This window comes from Lipotes vexillifer, unplaced genomic scaffold (assembly GCF_000442215.2).
Source record: "Lipotes vexillifer unplaced genomic scaffold, Lipotes_vexillifer_v1.1 scaffold751, whole genome shotgun sequence".
Lineage (NCBI taxonomy): Eukaryota > Metazoa > Chordata > Mammalia > Artiodactyla > Lipotidae > Lipotes > Lipotes vexillifer.
In genome coordinates this window covers 2,465,224-2,487,463 of record NW_006799727.1, presented here as the reverse complement: position 1 = coordinate 2,487,463, position 22,240 = coordinate 2,465,224, and the positions used below count along the sequence as shown (strand labels likewise).

Below are 22,240 nucleotides of genomic sequence, written 5' to 3'. Positions count from 1 at the left end.
GTAGCGGCTGGGCCTGTGAGCCGTGGCCGCGGAGGTTGCGCGTCCGGCCACGGGGAAGGCCACGACCGGGGGAGGCCCAAAAAAAAAAAAAAAAAAAAAAAAAAAAAAAAAGATCATAACCATGATTAAGTGGGATTTATTCCAGGGATGCAGGGATGGTTCAATATATGCAAATCAACCAATGTGATATACCACATTAACAAAATGAAGGATAAAGATCACATGATTATCTCAGTAGATGCAGAAAAAGCATTTGACAAAATTCAACATCCATTTATGATAAAAACTCCTAACAAAGCGGGTTAGAGAGAATGTACCTCAATATAGTAAAGGCCATACATGACAAGCCTGCAGCTAAAGTCATACTCATTGGTGGAACTCTGAAAGATTTTGCTCTAAGATGAGGAATAAGATAAGGATGCCCACTCTCACCATTTTCATTCAACATAGTATTAGAAGTCCTATCCAGAGAAGTTTAGGCAAGAAAAAGAAATAAAAGTCATCAAATCAGAAAGGAAGAAGTAAAACTGTCTGTTTACAGATGACATGATACTATATATAGTATATCCTAAAGACACCACCAAAAAACTATTGGAACTAATAAGTGAATTCAGTAAATTTGTAGGATACAAAATGAATATACAGAAATTTGTTGCTTTCTGTACACTAATAACAAACTATCAGAGAGATTAAGAAAACAATCCCAATTACAATAGCATCAAAAAATAAAATAACTTGGAATAAATTTAACCAAGGAGTTGAAACACCTATACACCAAAAACTATAAGATACTGATAAAAAAAATTTATGAAGGCATAAGTAAATTGAAAGATATTTCACATTCATGGATTAGAAGAATTATTATTGTTGAAATGTTCATACTACCTGAAGCAATCTACAGATTCAGTACAATCCCTATCAAAATTACAATGGCATTTTTCAAAGAAATAGAACAAACAATCCTAAACTTTGTAGGGAACCACAACAGACCCTGAAGAACTAAAACAACCTTGAGAAAGAAAAGCAAAGCTGGAGGCATCACATTCCCTGACTTCAAACCAAATTACAAAGCTATAGGGATTGTATAAAGTAGATAACTAATAAGAACCTGCTGCATAAAAAATAAATAAATAAAATTAAATTTAAAAAAAAGCTATAGGGATCAAAACAGTATGCTGTTGGCATAAAAACAGGCACATAGATGAATGGAACAGAATACAGAGCCCAGAAACAAACCCATGCACATGTGGTCAATTAATTTACAACAGAGGGACTTCCCTGGTGGCGCAGTGGTTAAGAATCTGCCTGCCAATGCAGGGGACACGGGTTCGATCCCTGGTCTGGGACGATCCCACATGCCGAGGAGCAACAGCCCTCGCACCACAACTACTGAGCCTGTGCTCTAGAGCCCATGAGCCACAACTACTGAGCCTGAATGCCACAACTACTGGAGCCCACATGCCTAGAACCTGTGCTCTGCAACAAGAGAAGCCACTGCAACGAGAAGCCCAGGCACCGCAACGAAGAGTAGCCCCCCTCACTGCAACTAGAGAAAGCCCGCGCACAGCAACGAAGACCCAATGCAGCCAAAAACAAATTAATTAATTAATTAATTTAAAAAATTTATAAAAAGTCAAGAATGTACAATGGGGAAAGGACAGTCTCTTCAATAAATTGTGTTGGAAAATAAGACAGCCACATGCAAAAGAATGATGGACCACCATCTTACACCATATACAAAACTAACTCAGAATGGATTAAAGATTGAATATAAGACCTGAAATCATAAAACTCCTAGAAGAAAACATGCAGTAAGCTCCTTAACAGTGGTCTTGGTGATGAGTTTTTGGATTTGACACCAAAAGCAAAGGCAACAAAAGCAAAAATAAACAAGTGAGACTTTTTCAAACTAAAAAGCTACTGCACAGCAAAGAAAACCATGAACAAAATGAAAAGGCAACCTACCAAATGGGAAAAAATATTTGCAAATCATATATCCAAAAGGAGTTAACATCTAACATATATTAAAAAACCTCATGAAAGTCAATAGTAAAAAAAAAAAAAAAAATCCGATTAAAAAATGGGCAGAGGCTCTGAATAGATATTTTTCTGAAGAAGACATTACAGCTGGCCAACAGGTACATGAAAGGGTGCTCACATCGCTAACCATCAGGGAAACTCAAACCAAAACCGCAATGAGATATCACCTTACCTTTGTTAGAATGGCTATTATTGAAAAGATGAGAAATAGCAAGTGTTGGTAGTATGTGAAGAAAAGGGAACCCTCATGCACTGTTGGTGGGAATGTAAGTTGGTGCAGCCATATGGGAAACAGTATGGAGCTTCCTCAAAAAATTAAAAATGGAACTACCATATGTTTCAGCAATTCTAGTTCTGGGTATTTATCTGAAGAAAGTGAAAACACTGACTCAAAGAAAAGATATCTACATCACCATGTTCATTGCAGCATTATTTACAATAACCAAGATATGGAAACAATCTAAGTGTCCATCAACAGATGAATGGATAAAGAAATATATATATAATATATATATATGTATGTGTGTATATATATGTATATATGCAATGGAATATTATTCAGCCATGAAAAAGAATGAAATCTTGCCATTTGCGATGGTATGGATGGACCTTGAGGGCATTATGCTAAGTGAAATCAATCTCATAGAGAAAGGCAAATACTGTATGATCTCACTTATGTGAGGAATCTAAAAAAATAAAGAACAAAGCTCATAGATACAGAGAACAGATTGGTGGTTGACAGAGCTGGAGGGTAGGGGGTGGGCAAATGGGTGTAGGGAGTCAAAATGTACAAACATCCAATTATAAAATAAACAAGTCATGGGAATGTCACATACAGCATTGCAGCAATAGTTAATCCTGTATTGCATGTTTGAAAGTTGCTAAGAAAGTAAACCTTAAAAGTTCCCATCACAAGAAAAAAGTCTGTAACTATGTATGGTGACGGATGTTAATTAGACTTACTGTGATGATCATTTTGCAATATATGCAAATATCAAATTATTATGTTGTACACCTGAAATTAATATAATGTTGTATGTCAGTTATACCTCACTTTAAAAAAATGGGCTTTTATCTCAAAGCAGATGTTTTCAAAGAAATGTCATCTTCAGTTCTTCCGATAAAATGGAGGCTCTAAGCATTTATTGAGGTCATGTGACATATGTCAGCTGATCATAAGCTCTTTGGGTGGTGAACTGGTGTGACCTTGCTCCCTGGCAGCTATTAGTCCTGCTGTGACTAGGCTTCAGACAAACTCTTTACATACCATTTAAGCATTAGGCAGTGAATATGGGAAAACAGGAATCTTCCTAAACTATATAAACATACATGTTAATATGTATGTGTGTATAACATCACCTTCTTTGCTACATGCTTACTCTTACAGATGTAATTTGTCTCTAATTCATATCCTCAAGGTATGAATAAATGCTGTAGTATTTATTTTAAATTGAATGTCTGATTTTTTTAAATGGCTGTTCTTAGGTTAGGAATGTATCGTGAAGCAGAAAAACAATTTAAATCAGCCCTGAAGCAGCAGGAAATGGTAGATACATTTCTCTACTTGGCAAAAGTAAGTATTCTTAATTTGAGTGGAATTTGTCTTCTCAGGGTAAATGTTTAAATTCTGACAGTGCATGGGGAGAGTTACCAGTTTCTGTAGGAATATTTGACAAGTTAATGTGTTCAGACTTAACTTTTTTTGTTTTTTTTTCTTTTTTAATAATAAGGGAAAAGGTGAGAACATACGGAGAATACCCATCTCAGGAAAAATTGATTGCCGTGAAAAATAAGACAACACCTTTGAAATATTGCCCATTAGAACAGAAGAAAATGCCACAGGCTTACTACCCCCATGGGTAACAAGCCCCAGAGAGGCACTTTTCTGCAGCACACTTGTCTCCCACCTAAGCAGACTATAGAGAGCAGGGATTGTTTTTATGTAGGTCCTTCACTTTTTGGCTCTGCCATTATTACAAAAACAATATTTCCCATTTACTGAGCACCTACTCAGTGGGAGGGTATTCTATCGGGTCTGTTCCATATGCAATTTAACCCTCATAGCAACATGACGAGGCAGATTTTAACATTTCCTTTGTACTCTTAAGGAAAGGGAGACTTAAAGAGGGTAACTAAGATTTTCAAGCTCATTTGGCTATTTGCCAGCATTCAAACCCAGGAATTTCTGATTCCAGAGCTGACTCACTGCCCTGTAGTGCCATCCACAAACCACAACAGAAATGAAGGGCCACCTAGAATTTTCAGTATTGGAATAAAGTTACTTCTTTACCCTCACCAAGGCTACTTTAAAGAAACATTTGTTGAAGTGGTGGTTAGGATATCATCTTGCTATATCTTTAAGAATTTTTTAAATCTAAGAAGTGTGGTTAAAAAAAAAAAAAGTGTGGTAAAGGAGGTTGAAAAGAAGATGAGCTATTAAAGGAAGTGCTACTACTTTCTAAATATGGTATTGCACTAATATGTATAAAATGGATAACTAATAAGAACCTGCTGTATAAAAAATAGATAAAATAAAATTAAAAAAAATATGGTATTAACGTCTGCATACTAAAAGGAAACAAAATGGAAGTTCTCCCATATAAACTTACTGTGATAATCTTAGTATGTTTATAGTGGTTTTTCAGAAATATTTGAAACTATCTGGTTCTAAGTATCTTCTATACATTATATGTTAAAATTCTTAAAGAGTTTTCTAAACATCATAGTAAACTTCTGACAGCTTGAAATTATAACTCAGGTCACAGTATTTGACTATCATCTTAATTGATAATCATCTTAATTGATAATCACTTGCCACGTGATTAAAAAAAGTACTTTTTAACTATTGTTAAATATGACTAGAGTCATATTTAATAGTTCTAATTTGACCAATTTTTCATAAATTGATTTGTTTAAATCCAGTGTTGCCTGCATGACTATATAGAGGTACAATTTACTTATTTTCTTTAATATGTGAAGGAATTATTGCTCAGTAATAGAGACGAAGCAGATTTTAGGAACCACATTATTTCTTAAAATTTTAGATTGTTAATTTAAAAATTATTAAATATTTTATATTACTTAGTATATGGAATTATATACTTACTATATTTTAAAAAGCAGTTCAGAAGCATATAAGGTTATAATTGAAAAGTTTTCATCCATACCCTTCCCTCTAATCTCATACTTCAGCAGTAAATACCGCAAGCAGTTTTCTGTGTATCCATTTGGGCCTCTTCAAAGCACAATCTGAATGTTTAGGAAGAAACAGAGGATCCAAGGTCATGAAGAAAAAAATGTCATAATCTTATGTTTCTATACATAAAACTATAATTCTCTTATTTTAGAAATTCCTAATAAGTATATGGTTTATCCACGCTAATGTTCCAGTTGCTAATTAAGCAGAAACTATCAAGTGCCAACCCTCTCAACTCCCTGACCCTGTACCCTACAACTCTGTTTCTCCTCTATTTCCAAGGGTCCTTCTCCCAAACCGCCATCTCCAGAGGCTCTCCCCGGCTGCTCCTTCTCAGACCTTCTTCCATGGGTCGTCCCCTCTTTCTCCAGCATCTTCAAAATCAGCCTCATAATTGGTCTTTAGTGCCAGCCTATAGATATACTTATGTCTGTTCCACCCTAGAAAGATTTTCCCTTGATCCTTTCTTTTCTAGTCCTGGCCAGTCTCTGTGACAATAGTAAGTCCACAGTAAGTGTTTGCTGAATGAATAAATGAATGAATGCTTCATATACAACATGTGGAGATAAAAGTATAGTATCATTATTGGAAATTAATCCAACAGATTTCTGAAAAGTTTTTACTGTAATATCTAGGAGATAATTTGTTACTAAGCAATAATTATAAACTTGTCATAACAAATGTTATTATTTTAAGAACCAGTACTTTTATCGAAATGTATCTTTGTTTTAGGTTTACATCTCATTGGATCAACCTGTGACTGCTTTAAATCTTTTCAAACAAGGCTTAGATAAGTTTCCAGGAGAAGTAGCCCTACTTTGTGGAATTGCCAGGATCTATGAGGTAAGGTTCATATCATTCAAAAAGTTGTAAAATTGAGGTTGTATGCTACTTAAGTAAGGTCATAGTCCCTTGGGGTCTTATAAAGGGTAACAGTTATAAAATTATGATTGTTGGCCTGTGATTTACCAACAGAATAAGAGATTTTAGTGTATGCTTTAGTCAAACTAAGTTTTTATTATGAAGTATTTCAGACATATAGAAGAGTATAGAGAATGGTATGAGATAGGGATTTAAATGTTTCTAATTTCAAATACCTTGTAACATAGAATAGAACAGTTCAGATGAAGGCCTGCCTTTCAAATGAATAAACAAAAGGCCCCAAGAAAAATTAAAACCACAACCAAATAAAATTAGCAATCATTTTAAACAAGTTTCTGTACAGAACAAGCAATGAACAATAGGCAGCACAACATGTTCATTTAGAAGAAACAAGACCAAAATGAAAGTGATAAAAAAAAATAAATAAATAAAGGAAAAGAATCCCTGCAGAGAAAAGTATGATAGACATGCAGAAATCCCTTAAGGCATATGTTGTGTAGGCTGCCACGCTAAGGAACAAACTTCAGTAATTAACCCTCAATCCATTGAGACATAAGGAGAAAAGGAATACACTGGAAATCTTTGTATGGTAAACTTTATTTGAATTGTTCTATGTTAAAAGGTATTTGGGATGAGAAACATTACCCTAGGAAATATTATTCTTGTGGTCCTTGAACTTTACTGTGAATAGAAGTGACTTTGGGAGTGTTTTGAGAGTGAGGCCCATTTTCTGTCTTCTGAATCAGATGTCCTGGAAGGTGGGATGTAGGTTTTTGTCTGCTTAGCAAGCTCACTAGGTGATTCTGAAGTATAACAGAGTTTGAGGATCATCGCAAAATTCACTTCCTTGTTTGCAGTTTTGTTTTAAATAACTAAAAATCTAATTAGAGTTAATATTCTGTGAATTGATTCAAAAATAACCACTAACAGCTACTATAAAATCACTTAAATGATACCACGGTTGTTTATACACTTGAAGTGACATTTATATGCTTGAAGATATTATTTAAAGGACAAAAATAGAATCTGTGTTTATTCATACATATGAAAATTTATGTGCTAAAGATTGTCTATTAAACCAATTGGATTATTGGGTTATTTAATAGTTTAGAAATAGAGCTGGATGAGTAATGATTTCTTATACTAAAAGAACCCATTGCTACCAGGTGCCTCAAAGATTTAAAACCATGAATGTTCCAGAAGAAAATACAGATGAATTATCTGTATAAACTTGGAATGGGGAAGACCCTCCTGAGCATGATACTAAGTCAGAAAGCCATAACAGAAAAAAATTGATAAATTTGAGAACGTAAAAGTTAACTTTTCTATATTGTAAAAACAAAAATACCAATAAAAGCAAACCCAAACAAAAAAAAGGTAAAAATATCAAACAGGGCACATATTTGCCATACCTGGGACAGAAAAAAGGGCTTCTTTTCATTTCCTCAGTTTATACATTGCTTAACAATTGCTGGGTTTCAGGTGGTTTCCAGTTGATGGAGAATTACACATAGACACATACCTGTGCATACACAAACTTATAAATTCTCATTTTGGTCAAGCATGTAAACACGGAAACTCGGTATTTCCTCAGAGCAGTTGTGGAGGTGAGATCACAGTGTGACCGTTGTTGTCCTTCCAGCCCACACAGTGGCTGCTGACCGTCTCCACGCCAGTAAAGTCCCCCCCCAGAGATGAGACAACAGCCAAACCCCAGCTGCATTTCAGCTACCCCGCTGCCCTTTCATACCGGCGCTGGTTAACATACATCTGGAACAACTCAACCAAACCATCTGTGCTTCTCCTCTGAAGGGAATGTTTATAAACACAGGGCCTCGCTGGGTTTTGAACTGAATTCAGCATCAGCACAGGCTCATTGCATCTGGAAGGAGAAAACAGTCAGTGTCCAGGGATCCCCGAGCTACAGCTGTGTCTCCAGCTCTCCTGAGCCCAGGAGGGTGGTTTCCCCCCCAAGCCACTCATACACATAAACCAATAATAAAAGGACAAGAGACAGGATAAGAAAACTTGGCAAAAGACACGAATCCACAATTCACAGAAAAAGAAATGTAAATACCTGGTGTGTTCAATGTCTAACCTCAGTAATGATTAAAGAAATAAAAATTCAAACAATAATGTTATTTTTTACTTAATCAGGTTAACAAAGATGAATAAGTTCCGTGGCATTTAAGGTTGTCAAGGGTGTGGAGGAACAGAGGTCATGTATGAACGTTGTTGCTGGGAGTGTACATTGGTACAAGCCATTTGGAGGCGATTTGTAATTACTTATGAGATTTTTAAACATGCATTTAAATTTATTTAACATCACACGTATTTTATAATAACAAGTTTGAAAAACTGCATGTAAGGTTGTCAAAAACATGTTAGTTTCAGTCTAAAATTCCTAGAGATTACATAAATTAAGTCCATGCCCATCTATCAAGTATACAAACATTCTAAGATGTTCTTTTTTTTCTTTTTTATTGAAGTATAGTTGATTTACAATATTGTCTTAATTTCAGGTGTACAAAACAGAAACAGACTCACAGACATAGAAGACAGACTTAGGGTTACCAAAGGGGAGAGGGAGTGGGACAAATTAGGAGTATGGGATTAACAGTTACAGACTACTAAAGTAATTTTAGAGAACTGAAAGCCTTGAAACAATTGACCATTGAGGCTGGAGTCTTCTTTGAATTGGACATTACCACCTGTTTCAGACTGAGTTATGTCCCCTCCCCCCACCTCCCAATTCATATGTTGAAGCCCTAACCCCCAATGTGAGGGTATTTAGAGATAGGGCCTTTGGGAGATAATTAGGATTAGATGAGCTCACGCGGATAGGGCCCTTGTGATGGGATTAGTGCCCTTATAAGATGAGACAACAGAAAACACTTGAGCCCTCTCTCTCTGTCTCTGTTTCTCTCTCTCTCATGAGAGGACACCGTGAGAAGGTGCAAGCCAGGAAGAGAGTCCTCACTAGAACTCGACCATGCTGACGCCATGATCTTGGACTTCTAGCCTCTAGAACTGTGAGAAAATAAACTTCTATTGTTTAAGCCGCTCAGTCTATGGTATTTTGTTATGGCAGCCCAAGCAGACTAATACACCAAGTTTGGCAGCTGTAACACTGCATGAAGCCTTGTACTGTGGGGTGCTGTTGCCCTGGAAACCAGATAAGTCATGTTCAGGGGGCCCCATGGTTCATGGGGCCATTAAGGCTCACTGGTCAGGTCACATCCTGAGTGTGAAGATTATTCTTTGGAAGGAGCAAGTCTTAGTCTGCTTGGGCTACTATAACAAAATACCATAACCTGGGTGACTTAAACAACAGAAATTTATTTCTCACAGCTGTGGAGGCTAGGAAGTCCAAAATCAAGGTGCTGGCCATTTCAGGTCCTAGTGAGGGATCCTCCTGGTCTGGATACCTTCTTGCTCTATCCTTACATGGTGGAGAGAGAGATCATCTCTCAGGTGTCTCTTCTTTAAGGGCACTAATCCCAATTATGGGGGCTCCACACTCATGTCTTAATTACTTCCCAAAGGTTCCACCTCTAAATACTATCACATTGGGGATTAGGGCTTCTATATGAATTTTGGGAGGACACAAACAGCCCATGTCAGGGAAGGACTTATTGTACGTATAGGGGTGGGGATTACAGGGTGGTGAGTTAAGTTGCTCATTTGTTGTTTCCTTTTAGTTTTACGAGGCTTTTGTTTTACCAAAAAATAGAAAATATACTTCTATTGAAATTATTTTTTATACTTTTCAATTGGTTCTTATGTTCTTAAAATATTAAGAACGTGGAATAGTTGTGTATAAAAGCAGTGTAGAATTCAGGAGAAAATTAACTCAGAGTTAACTAACAAATGTATCAACATCCCTGTGTTTTGAAAAAAGTTTAGTTATTTTTCAGCTATAAGCAATGAATGAAAAAGCCTCTTCTCTTTAGGAACCAAATCCTGGAAGCACTTTGAATAAGAATTTCAAATATAAAGCATGTGAAAAAATTATATAAAGCATGAGTTTGGATCAATCTGTGGATGTTATATCAGGGTTTTATGGGACTAATAAATAACACTCCTGTTTCTCCAATTTGAGAACCAACTGAAAAATAGATACAAGATTCACACAAATGGAGGATAAACCATTAATTTTATTATTGATAAAAGCAGAATTGGAGCATGTGGCTCTAGATTATGACCAAAAGGACTTAATATTGTTCTACCTCTGAGTTACACAGACTAATCCATCCTGTCACAGACATGAGTGTACCCTACCCAGGAGAGCCTGCTCTACACAGCAGGGCAGAGAATGTAGGCATCTTATAGGAAAGTTGACTTCTAAAGAGACCCAGAAGGGGCTGAGACAGCCATACTCATTTGCCTCATGGGAATGAGGGAATGAGTGGGAAGAAAGGCTCCCAAATCATTCTGATTATCAACATTTCTCAAAGTGTGGTTCAGAGATTCCTGGGGAAGTCCTTTCTAGGAGTCTATAGGGTCAAAACCATTCTCATAATACTAATAGTATTGATGAAATTGGTGATACATTTAATAGATGTAATTTTTTAATTGAGATATAGTTGATATACAATACTGTATAAGTTACAGGTGTACAACATAATGTTTCACAATTTTTAAATGTTATACTCCATTTATGGTTATAAAATATTGGCTATATTTCCTGTGTTGTACAATATATTCTTGTAGCTTATTTTATACATAATAGTTTGTGTCTCTTAATCGCCTGTCCCTGTCTTGCCCATCCTTCCTTCCCTCTCCCAACTGGTAACCACTAGTTTGTTATCTATATCTGTGTCTGTTTCTTTTTTGTTATATTCACTAGTTTGTTGTATTTTTTAGATTACATATATAAGTGACATCATATAGTATTTGTCTTTCTCTGACTTATTTCATTATGCATAATACACTCCAAGTCCATTCATGTTGTTGCAAATGGCAAAATTTCACTCTTTTTTATGGCTGAGTAGTATTCTATTGTGTGTGTGTGTGTGTGTGTGTGTGTGTGTGTGTGTGTGTAATCACATCTTCTTTATCCATGCATCTATTGATGGCCATTTAGGTTATTTCCATATTTTAGCAATTTTATGAACTTTGGGGTGCATGAATCTTTTCAAATTAGTGTTTTTGTTTTTGTTTTTTTCAGATATATACTCAGGAGTGGAATTGCTGGGTCATATGGTAGTTGTATTTTTAGTTTTTTGAGAAACCACTGTACTGTCTTCCACTGTGGCTGCACCAATTTGCATTCTGACCAACAATGTACGAGGGTTCCCTTTTCTCCACATCCTTGCCAGCATTTGTTAGTTATGGTCTTTTTGATGACAGCCATTCTGACAGGTGTAAGGTGATATCTCATTGTGGCTTTAATTTGCATTTCTTTGATGATTAATGATATTGAGCATCTTTTCATGTGTATGTTGGCCATCTGAATGTCCTCTTTGGCAAAATATCAATTCAGGTCTTCTGCCCATTTTTTAATTGGGTTGTTTATTTTTTGTTGTTGAATTGTATGAGCTGTTTATATATTTTGGATACTAACCACTTATCAGTCATATGAGTTGCATATATTTTCTCCCATTCATTAGGTTGTCTTTTCATTCTGTCAGTGGTTTCCTTTGCTGTGCAAAAGCTTTTAAGTCTATTTAGGTCCCATTTGCTTATTTTTCCTTTTATTTCCTTTGCTTTAGGACGGCAGCCCCCAACCTTTTTGGCACCAGGGACCAGTTTCGTGGAAGATAATTCTTCCACAGATAGGGGCGGGGGGGTGGTTCAAGTGGTAATGTGAATGATGGGGAACAATGGGGAGCTGCAGATGAAGCTTTGCTCGCTCGCCCACTGCTCACCTCCTGCTATGTGGAGCAGTTCCTAACAGGACACGGACCGATACTGGTCCATGGCCTGGGTATTGGGGACCCCTGCTTTAGGAGACAGATCCAAAAAAATATTGCTATGATATATGTCAAAGAGTGTTCTGCCTATGTTTTCTCCTAGGAGTTTTATGGTTTCTGGTGTTACATTTAGGTCTTTAATCCATTTTGAGTTTATTTTTGAATATGGTGTGAGAAAATGTTCTAATTTCATTCTTTTACATGTAACTGTCCAGTTTTCTCAGCACCACTTATTGAAGAGACTGTCTTTTCTTCATTGTATATTCTTGCCTCCTTTGTGGTAGATTAATTGACCATAAGTACCTGGTTTTATTTCTGGGCTCTCTATTCTGTTCCATTGATCTATATGTCTGTCTGGTTTTGTGCCAGCACCATACTGGTTTTGTTTGTTTGTTGTTGTTGTTTTCTGCTGCACCGTGCAGCTTGCAGGATTTCCCTGACCAGGGATCCAGGGATTGAACCCGGGCCACCACAGTGAAAGCCCAGAATCCCAATCACTAGGCCACCAGGGAAGTCCACCATACTGTTTTCATTACTGTAGCTTTGTAGTATAGTCTGAAGTATGATTCCTCCAGCTCTGTTCTTCTTTCTTAAGATTGTTTTGGCTATTCAGGGTCTTCTGTGTCTCCATACAAATTTTAAAATTATTTTTTCTAGTTCTGTGAAAAATGCCATTGCTATTTTGATAGGGATTGCATCAAACCTGTAGATTGCCTTGGGTAGTATAGTCATTTTAACAGTATTGATTTTTCCAATCCAAGAACATAGTATATCTTTCCATCTGTTTGTGTCGTCTTCAATTTCTTTCATTAGTGTCTTATAGTTTTCCAAGTATAGATCTTTTACCTCCTTTGATAGGTTTATTCCTAGTATTTTATTCTTTTTGTTGCAATGGTAAATGGGATGTTTCTTTAATTTCTCTTTCTGATAGTTTGTTGTTAGTGTATAGAAATACAACAGATTTCTATGTATTAATTTTGTATTCTGTAATGTTACTCAATTCATTGATGAGCTCTAGTAGTTTTCTGGTGGTGTCTTGAGGAATTTCTATGTATAGTCTCATGTCATCTGCAAACAGTGACAGTTTTACTTCTTCCTTTCCAATTTGGATTCCTTTTATTTCTTTTTCTTGTCTGGTTGCTGTGGCTAGGACTTCCAACTCTATGTTGAATAAAAGTGGTGAGAGTGGGCATCCTTGTCTTGTTCCTGATCTTAGAGGAAATGCAGAAATCTTCAACAAAATATTAACAAACCAAATCCAACAATACATTAAAAGGATCACACCATCATCAAGTGAGATTTATCCCAGGGATGCAAGGATTTTTCAATATTCGCAAATCAATCAATGTGATACACCACATCAAAAGATTGAATACTAAAAACCATATGATCATCTCAATAGATGCAGAAAAAACTTTTGAGAAAATTCAGCATCCATTTATGATAAAAACTCTCAAGAAAATGGGCATAAAGGAACGTACCTCAACATAATAAAGTCCATATATGACAGACCCACAGCTAACATCATACTCAGTGGTGAAAAACTGAAAGAACTTCCCCTTAGATAGTTGTTCATTTGTTTGTCTTCCTACCAGATGTAACCTCCTTGAGGACAGTACAGCCGTCTTTCCGTATCCAGGGGGGATTGCTTCCAGGACCCCTTGGTTGCCAAAATCCATGGACGCTCAAGGCCCTTATATAAAATGGCGTAGGATTTGCATATAACCTACCCACATCCATCTGTATACTTTAAATCATCTCTAGATTGCTTATAATACCTAATAAAATGTAAATGCTATATAACTAGCTATAAATACAATGTAAATGCTATATAAATAATTGCTAGTGCAGAAAATTCAAGTTTTGCTTTTTGGAATTTTCTGGAATTTTTTTCTGAATATTTTTGATCTGTGGCTTGTTGAAATCGTGGTTACAGAACCTGCAGATACAGAGGGCCGACTGTAATTTTATCTTATTGTTCACATTGTGTCCCCAGGGCCTAGAACAGAGTCTGGCATATGGTAGGCTCTTAATAAATATTTAATTGAATAAAATAATCTAAACCAATCAGAATAAAAATAATTTCTTGTCCAATATTAATACAGTATTGCTCTTCTGTCTTGATGGAGAATAGGAAATGAACAATATTTCATCAGCCACTGAATACTACAAAGAGGTTTTGAAACAGGACAATACTCATGTGGAAGCCATTGCATGCATTGGAAGCAACCATTTTTACTCTGATCAACCAGAAGTAGCCCTCCGGTTTTACAGGTGCACTTCACATTCAATCTGTAGAACTGCTTTCCTATGAAATAGTGATGCAACAGTAATAAAGATGGGATGAAAATGTAGAGAAATAATGTTTAGGCCATGTCTATATGAGACTAAAAATTCAAGCACCCAGATGTTTTATGAATATTAAAGCTATATCTAATAATTTGGAAATGCACAAGTATTTGGCATCTTGCAGAAACACACCTGGATAATTGCCTGAGTTTTTAACACCTTGTCATTGTATAAATTGGCCGTTTTGTTATCCGCCAATAACAGGTTAACAGTTCTTAGAAGCACTTCCACATCACTGCCTCCGTTAATACCACTGTACATAATATCAAGACCCTGAAGGTAAAATATTAATGTGATTTGCAAAGAGCAGTGGGCCCCAGGCCCTAATCCTGATGAGGACCTTAAACAGGATTCCGGTTTTGTGAAGTATTGTCAACTCTTGTCCAAATATTTTTTCAAAATCTAAACAAATTATTCTCACTGGTTCTTTGAACACGTACTTATTTTATCCTATAGATGGTTCCTGAAATTAATTTTTAAATTATCATTTCCTCTTTAGCCCCTGGGTAGTATACAAGGAGATAACTGGCAGCTGACAAGAGTTCTTTCCAAATATATTTTGAAGCATAAAACAATAATACGAATGTAGCCTGTGCACATACAGCTGACTCCACTCGCCTACCCCCACAGTGGCTCATGGGTTCCTCATGGCAGCTGGGGTGATTTTCGTATGCTTATTTGAACTCTCATCCTTTGGGATTAATGACACATAGAAGCAAAATGAGGTTCTTGAGCTGCAGTGTGAAAGCTAAGTGGATAACATGGGGATCCTCTGACAATCTTGTCTTCCTGAGTAGAAGCTCATCGGAGGTCGTTAGATGCAGCTAAACCACACAATACAAATAACCAAAAACAGCATCCAACTCAGCTGAAAACTTGGCGGTAAATGCTAAACACAGGCCTCAAATTTGACTAGAAGCTCTTAGAAATTTACCTACAAACACCAAAGCTGTATGAGGCAAAAATGTGTGGGTTTTACTTTATGTGACTATTTATTGATTATTTTGATTCTCTAACAAAGCTTTTGGGGCAAAAAAAAGTTATGTAAGTTATTTCTGACCTTGCCTCTGGATGCATTTCCTATGACTAGTACCATTACAAAAGACATGCTTTTGTATTTGCTCTAAAATATTTTTCATTTACTATAATACTTTATGTTCTTTGGAGGGTATTAAAAATTATAAAGTGAATTCATTTCTAACTTTGTAAAAAATATGTCTTAATATTTATAAAGTTGGTCTGACACCAAACTCTGTGCGCTCTTTTTCCAAAAGGCGACTCCTGCAGATGGGTATCTATAACTGCCAGCTTTTTAACAACCTGGGGCTCTGTTGCTTCTATGCCCAGCAGTATGATATGACTCTGACCTCATTTGAACGTGCCCTTTCTCTGGCTGAAAATGAAGAAGAGATAGCTGACGTCTGGTACAACTTGGGACATGTGGCTGTGGTATGTTGTTTCTGTAATGTAATTTCTGTAATAGAGAAGGTAGCCACATGTTAGTTTGAAGAAGTTTTCAGATATTGGAAATCCAGGTTTGGTTACAGTCTTTGTAGCAATTTGGAGATTGCTAGGGGTCACTGCAGCTCATTTTATCTTCTTAGGTTAAATCCTCTTATGTACAATTCACACTTGACTCCTGTGTTGGTACTTGTTTATTCTGTGGTGGCCGAAAGATTTGTATGAGGAAAGGAGGATGGAGGTGGCAGGAGGAAGTGAATGGATTTGTGTGTACGAGTTTGTGCTTTTCGTTTGTAGGGAATAGGAGATACAAATCTGGCCCATCAGTGCTTCAGGCTGGCTCTAGTCAACAACAATAACCACGCAGAGGCCTACAACAACCTGGCCGTGCTGGAGATGCGGAAGGGCCATGTCGAACAGGTCAGTGAACTACTGGGTTACTGTGGACAGTCTTCTTTCTTCAAAGAAAAGCTGCCACGTGCAGCTCTCTTTACGTTATAATTTTAAAATGAGCTCTGGAGTCTGACTGGCCTGGGTTTGATCCCAGCTCTGTCACGTATTAGCAGTGTGACCTTGGACAAGTTACTTAACCTTTCAGTATCCAAAATAGAACACTTGATTTTATTAGGACAAATCTGCACCTCCCCAGGCTTCCCTATCTTCGTGAACTGTTCCGCCACTCACACCGCCCCCCATCCGCCATCCGGCTGCTCAAGCCAAAATCCTAGGACCCACCCTCGAAACCTGTCTTTTCTGAGTGCCTTCCCTGCCACCCTTTGCCTCCGTGCTGTCCAGTGAGCTCTGTCAGTTCTACCCCCACCTCTTCAGTCCTCCCCTCCCGGCTCCCTTCTCCGAGCTGCTCTCATCTCCTGCCTGGGTGACTACAAGGGTCTCCTAGCTCTTGCTTTTGTTTCCGCTTCCATCAGCAAGTAGGCGCACCCTATAATACATCTCCCTCAGAGCAGCCCAGAGCAGGGTTCCCCAACCCCTGGGCTGAAGCCTGTCAGGAACCGGGCGGCACAGCAGGAGGCGAGCAGCAGCCGAGCGAGCGAAGCTTCATCTGCCATACCGCAACGCCTCCATCGCTTGCATCGCTGTCTGAACCATATCCCGCTCCCTCACCCCTGCCCGTGGAAAACCTGTCTTCCACAAAACCGGTCCCTGGTGCCAAAAAGGCTGGGGACCGCTAGCCTAGAGGATATTTTTAAAAAACAAGATTATTTTATTACTACGTTGCTTAGCATCCTCCAAAGGCTTCTCCCTGCACTTGGAGTAAAATATGAACTTCAAACCTTAGCCACGTGGCCCCACCTAATCTAGCCTCTGGGTCCCGCCAGACTGTATCTTTTGCCACTACTCCTTCACTACTGACTTCCAGAAACATTAGCTGCTTGCTGCTGGGCAGTGCCTGTTCTTACTGTAGTGCCTTTGGAAAATACTTTCAGATCCTGAAATGATTCTTTTCTTTTTATCATTCAGGTCTTAGCTTAATTACCACCTTTTAAGAAAGACCTGCTTGAACATCAGTCTAAAGGAGCCCTCAGGTGCTATCACATCTCCTACTATTTTTTTCTTCACAATACTTATCATTTTACCAGATATTTTCATCTTTATGTGTAGAATGTAGAATGCTAGCTGCATGAAGGAACCTTCTCTGTCTTCTAACTGCTATATTTTCAGTATCAAAAACATTGCCTGGGGCTTCCCTGGTGGCACAGTGGTTGGGAGTCCACCTGCCGATGCAGGGGACGCGGGTTCGTGCCCCGGTCCGGGGGGACCCCGCGTGCCGCGGAGCTGCTGGGCCCCTGAGCCATGGCCGCTGAGCCTGCGCGTCCGGAGCCTGTGCTCCGCGACGGGAGAGGCCACGGCAGTGAGAGGCCCGCGTACCGGAAAAAAAACAAAACAAACAAAAAAAACCCATTGCCTGACACTTGGTAGGTGCTTAGTATTGGTGGAATGAGTGGATAATAAATAAAATAGGGTAATAACAGTACTGACCCGAAGGTGTCCTTGTGAAGATGAGCAGATTGTGCATGCAAAGCCCTTGGTGTAGTAAAAGCACATGATAGATGCTTAATAAATTGTATTATTATTACTGTTATTATTTACATAACAGGAAGTTTAAGATGCTGAATACACTCATACAATATTAATGGCAATCAACATCGATAGATATTACATTCTCTGTTTTACAGATGAAGAAACAGACTAGAGGAGGGTAAGTAACTACCCAAGGTCACAGACGCAGTGAGCAGCACGCCAGGATGTTAACCTCCAGCCTGGTCTCCTAAGCACGTTGATAAACTTAATAAAACAAGCAAAGAAACGTCACTGGATGCTGCCTTTGTTTCACAAAATTTTCCCAAAGTAAATAAGATGGATTTGTATTTTTTAAACAAAAACTAACTACTCTAAACTGGGAACTTGTTCTGTCATAGAACTTTGCCTGTGTCCATTTGAAGCAAGTGTTCTTTATGATTTTCTCTGTTTCCATGTTGGTGATTTTCTTTCCCTCCTACTTACTGTAGTTTCTCCAGCATACAATTGATTTGAAATGTTTTGGTGAAAGGTTTCATTATTATTAAAAATTATAACTCAATTTTTAAAAAATAGCAAATCATAAAACAAAATTTAATATCTACCATCCTATTTAAACTATTATTTATTTTCCATTAAAAAAAGATAAAAGAATTTGTCCTCAGGGTCATACATAGAAGATTGGCTACAAGTTGAAAGGCTGTTTGGCAGCTTGGAATGCGGAGTTTGTGATCTTAACAATGAGTGTACGGGCATCTCATGTCTCTCAGTGGTCTCTGCAATGTGTGATCCTTTGAGTCTAGAGGGGACAAAAAAATGATGTGAATTTTGTCTTTTGAGTACTTTAGAGAACAGAAAGCTTGTCATTTTCAGCCGCCTTCAGTTGTCATTTTCAGGTCAGCAGTATAATAAATGCTTGCTCAGTGTCATCCAGCACAGAAATTGGGGGTTTGAATTTACAATGGTTTTCTGGTGGTTTTTGTTGTTGCATTAGAGAACAGGTAATTAGAAGCCTACTAAATCAATCAACATCAACAAAAACTAGATTAATAAGACTTTTTAGCATTGAGAGCATTATTTTTCAGTTGTACATCATACTGAAATATAAACTTTGTAAGATCAGTGTTTCTCACATAACTTTTGGATTCCATCATTTTCTCCATATTTTGAAGCATTTTATTATTAATATAATTTTGGCAAGATATAGGTAGTTCCTGGTTATCAGTAAGTTGTATTTCATGAAGAATTCATCTTATTTATTACAGGGTTATGTTTATTAAAGTCCTATCCTGGGTAAAGTATTCTTTTACCAAAAAAAAAAAAAAAATCACAAATACAGTGCTAATATATGCTCATATAGCTTTGGTTTCTCTTTTCTTTCTTTTTTTTTTTAACACAGGCAAGAGCACTGTTACAAACTGCTTCATCTTTAGCACCCCACATGTATGAGCCGCATTTTAATTTTGCAACAGTTTCTGATAAGGTATTCTCTTTCTTTGTCAATTTATCATCTGACCTGTTTGTTTTTCTTTCTTGCTTTTAAAAAATGTACAGTTAAATAAGGACATTCTGGGCTTCCCTGGTGGCGCAGTGGTTGAGCGTCCGCCTGCCGATGCAGGGGACACGGGTTCGCGCCCCGGTCTGGGAAGATCCCACATGCCGCGGAGCGGCTGGGCCCGTGAGCCATGGCCGCTGAACCTGCGCGTCCGGAGCCTGTGCTCCGCAATGGGGGAGGCCACAACAGTGAGAGGCCCGCGTACTGAAAAAAAAATAAATAAAAATAAGGACATTCTACCCATAACTTCCTGAGAGAAATTATTTTTTTCATCGCTTAATTATGATGTACACATATGTCTTCACTTTGAGGGACAGTTTAATACACTTTAAGTATATTTATCACTGAATATTAGCTAAACTTAACACCATTATAGATTGCAGAAGAATTATTTTATGTTTTCAAATATGACATTTAATCATTGAAAAACTATTCATTAACTCCTGGTTTGGGAAGGATTTAGTAATTAGCATTTGCAGCAAGGAAATCCTGTATATTATTTGTAGGTCATATTGCTATCAAGTCTGGCGTGATGCTGTAAAATTAGGGATATTAGTGAAAGCTGTTTTAGCTATGAACAATATGGGAAAAATGCAACCGTTGATACTGCGTTACAAGTCAGTTAACATACAAGAGCTAAAAGGAATCATGTGCCATTTTAACAATAAGAGGAAACAAACAAAAGTCATCTAATAACTTTTACTTGGAAACCTTACTTTTTAACATGGAAGGTAAGTTTTGAGGATAAGGAAATGGCTAAAAATGTTTGCTGATGTAAAGACTCTTTCTTTATAGACCAAAAGACATTATAAAAATCATTTTTCATAGCATGAATGTGAAGTCATTTGCACTTTCATTTCTGTTTTGAAAATAAAATAAGCTGTTATTCACAAGTTGTCATTTTTGAGTGCTTGTTAAGTGCCGGCCACTGTTCCAGGTGCTCTCTGAACCACTAATTCTCTCAACAACCCTGCGATGTAGGTAACACTTACCTCCCCTACTCATTTTTTCATACAACTGATGTTTCATTTGTTGAGCCTCTGCTACGTACCAGGCACTGTTGTCGGCACAGAGGATGTTAGCAATGAGTAACACAGAAACCTCTACCTCATGCAGCTTATATTCTAACGGAACCCAGGGCTTCTGGAACTTAAAAGACTTCCCTGGAGTCCCATGGCAGAATTCATGCCCAGCTCCCAAGGATTCCCACATATTTTCCACTGCACTGTGCTGCCACTTAGTTAAACCACAAAGAAGCCTTGATTACTTTCTTTCAGGACTGTTATTACATTTCAATAATATATAATGCAAATGAAATATTTCTTTAAGCCAAAGGCTACATTTCCATAAGAGAAAATTGCATGTTGAAAAGAAATGCTATGATTTAAAAAAGGAAGCTTACGTTTTTAATTCATATGCATGTTACCAAAAAACTACCAGAAGTGAATGATCTAGATTTTTTTTTTTTTTTGGTGTGTACACACTAAAAAGCTTTCTCTTTTTAGAAATGTATACATGAATCAAGATACATTCAGATGGATTCGGTTACTGTGTATGTTTTTCTTGGGGACTGGACTTTAACACAACGTTTATTGAAAATCAGATATGTCGGGCTTCCCTGGTGGCACAGTGGTTGAGAGTCCGCCTGCCGATGCAGGGGACATGGGTTAGTGCCCCGGTCCGGGAGGATCCCACATGCCGCAGAGCGGCTAGGCCCGTGAGCCATGGCCACTGAGCCTGTGTGTCCGGAGCCTGTGCTCCGCAACGGGAGAGGCCACAACAGTGAGAGGCCCGCATACTGCAAAAAAAAAAAAGAAAGAAAAAAAAAAAAGAAAAGAAAATCAGATATGTCCTTTATAAACTTTTAAAACCAGGTTATCTGCCCAACATTACTGTGTTAGCAACCATTTAAAAGCTCCCAGAGCATGTTATTGTATCTTAAATACAATAGTTTTTACTTGAATTTTCTGTCTAAAAGATAATACCCTAATCAAAATATGTCATTGTGGTACATTACAAATAGTTTTCTTACAGAGCTGGCTGTTTTAGCATGCAGACATCAATTTATTTTTATGATAACTATCAGTGACAGGAAAAGAAAACACAGGTCTATGAATTCATAACTAGACAACTGTAATAGAGCAGAAATTATTTATGTAATTGGTTATTTTACTTTTCTCATATTTTTTCAAGATTGAATTGTAATCTAGGTGAAAAAAATTTTAAATTAAAGTAGCACAATCAAGCAATTCACCTTGGGTTTCTACATTGTGCAGATAATATGTCTTTTTTTCTGGTTCTCATTCTGTGGTCTTATTCTGGTCTGGTCTTTCTTACAGATGGGAGATCTACAGAGGAGTTACATTGCTGCTCAAAAGTCTGAAGCAGCATTTCCAGATCACGTGGACACTCAACATTTAATTAAGCAGTTAAAGCAGCATTTTGCTATGCTCTGAGTTTTCCTCAGACTAAAGATATTCTTAGGGAGGAACATTATTCAAGGGAAAAAGTAGTGTATATATATGTGTAGTACAAACCTGTGCTTGATATTAGTGAAGGTGACATAAGGAAATCTAAACCAGAATGTTTAAAACTTTATAATAATAACTTTATAAGATAATGTTATAAAAGACAGGCTTTAAGCATTTGTAAGCAGATTATGAAACCTCCCACATTATATGGTAGGTGTTTGTTTATAATGTTTACAAAACATTTTCATGAATTTCCTCAAATTTTTATAAATGCACATTTTTAATGTCCTGGCCATTAGCTATCATGTAGCTTAAGAGGTCTGAAATCTGCCTT

The 22,240-nt window shown here is 37.4% G+C and overlaps 1 protein-coding gene across 3 annotated transcripts in view; it reads left to right on the top strand.

Annotated features, from left to right (window-relative positions):
- Positions 1-21,891, top strand: part of TTC8 (tetratricopeptide repeat domain 8) — a 50,954-nt gene extending 29,063 nt beyond the window's left edge. For all 3 annotated transcript variants that reach the window (XM_007471900.1, XM_007471899.1, XM_007471898.1), the window contains 7 exons: positions 3,526-3,613; positions 5,969-6,079; positions 14,168-14,307; positions 15,657-15,831; positions 16,141-16,263; positions 19,280-19,363; positions 21,775-21,891. In XM_007471900.1, the coding sequence (XP_007471962.1) occupies positions 3,526-3,613; positions 5,969-6,079; positions 14,168-14,307; positions 15,657-15,831; positions 16,141-16,263; positions 19,280-19,363; positions 21,775-21,891 (838 nt within the window). The remainder of the gene's footprint in view (positions 1-3,525; positions 3,614-5,968; positions 6,080-14,167; positions 14,308-15,656; positions 15,832-16,140; positions 16,264-19,279; positions 19,364-21,774) is intronic.
- Positions 21,892-22,240: the final 349 nt, after the last annotated feature.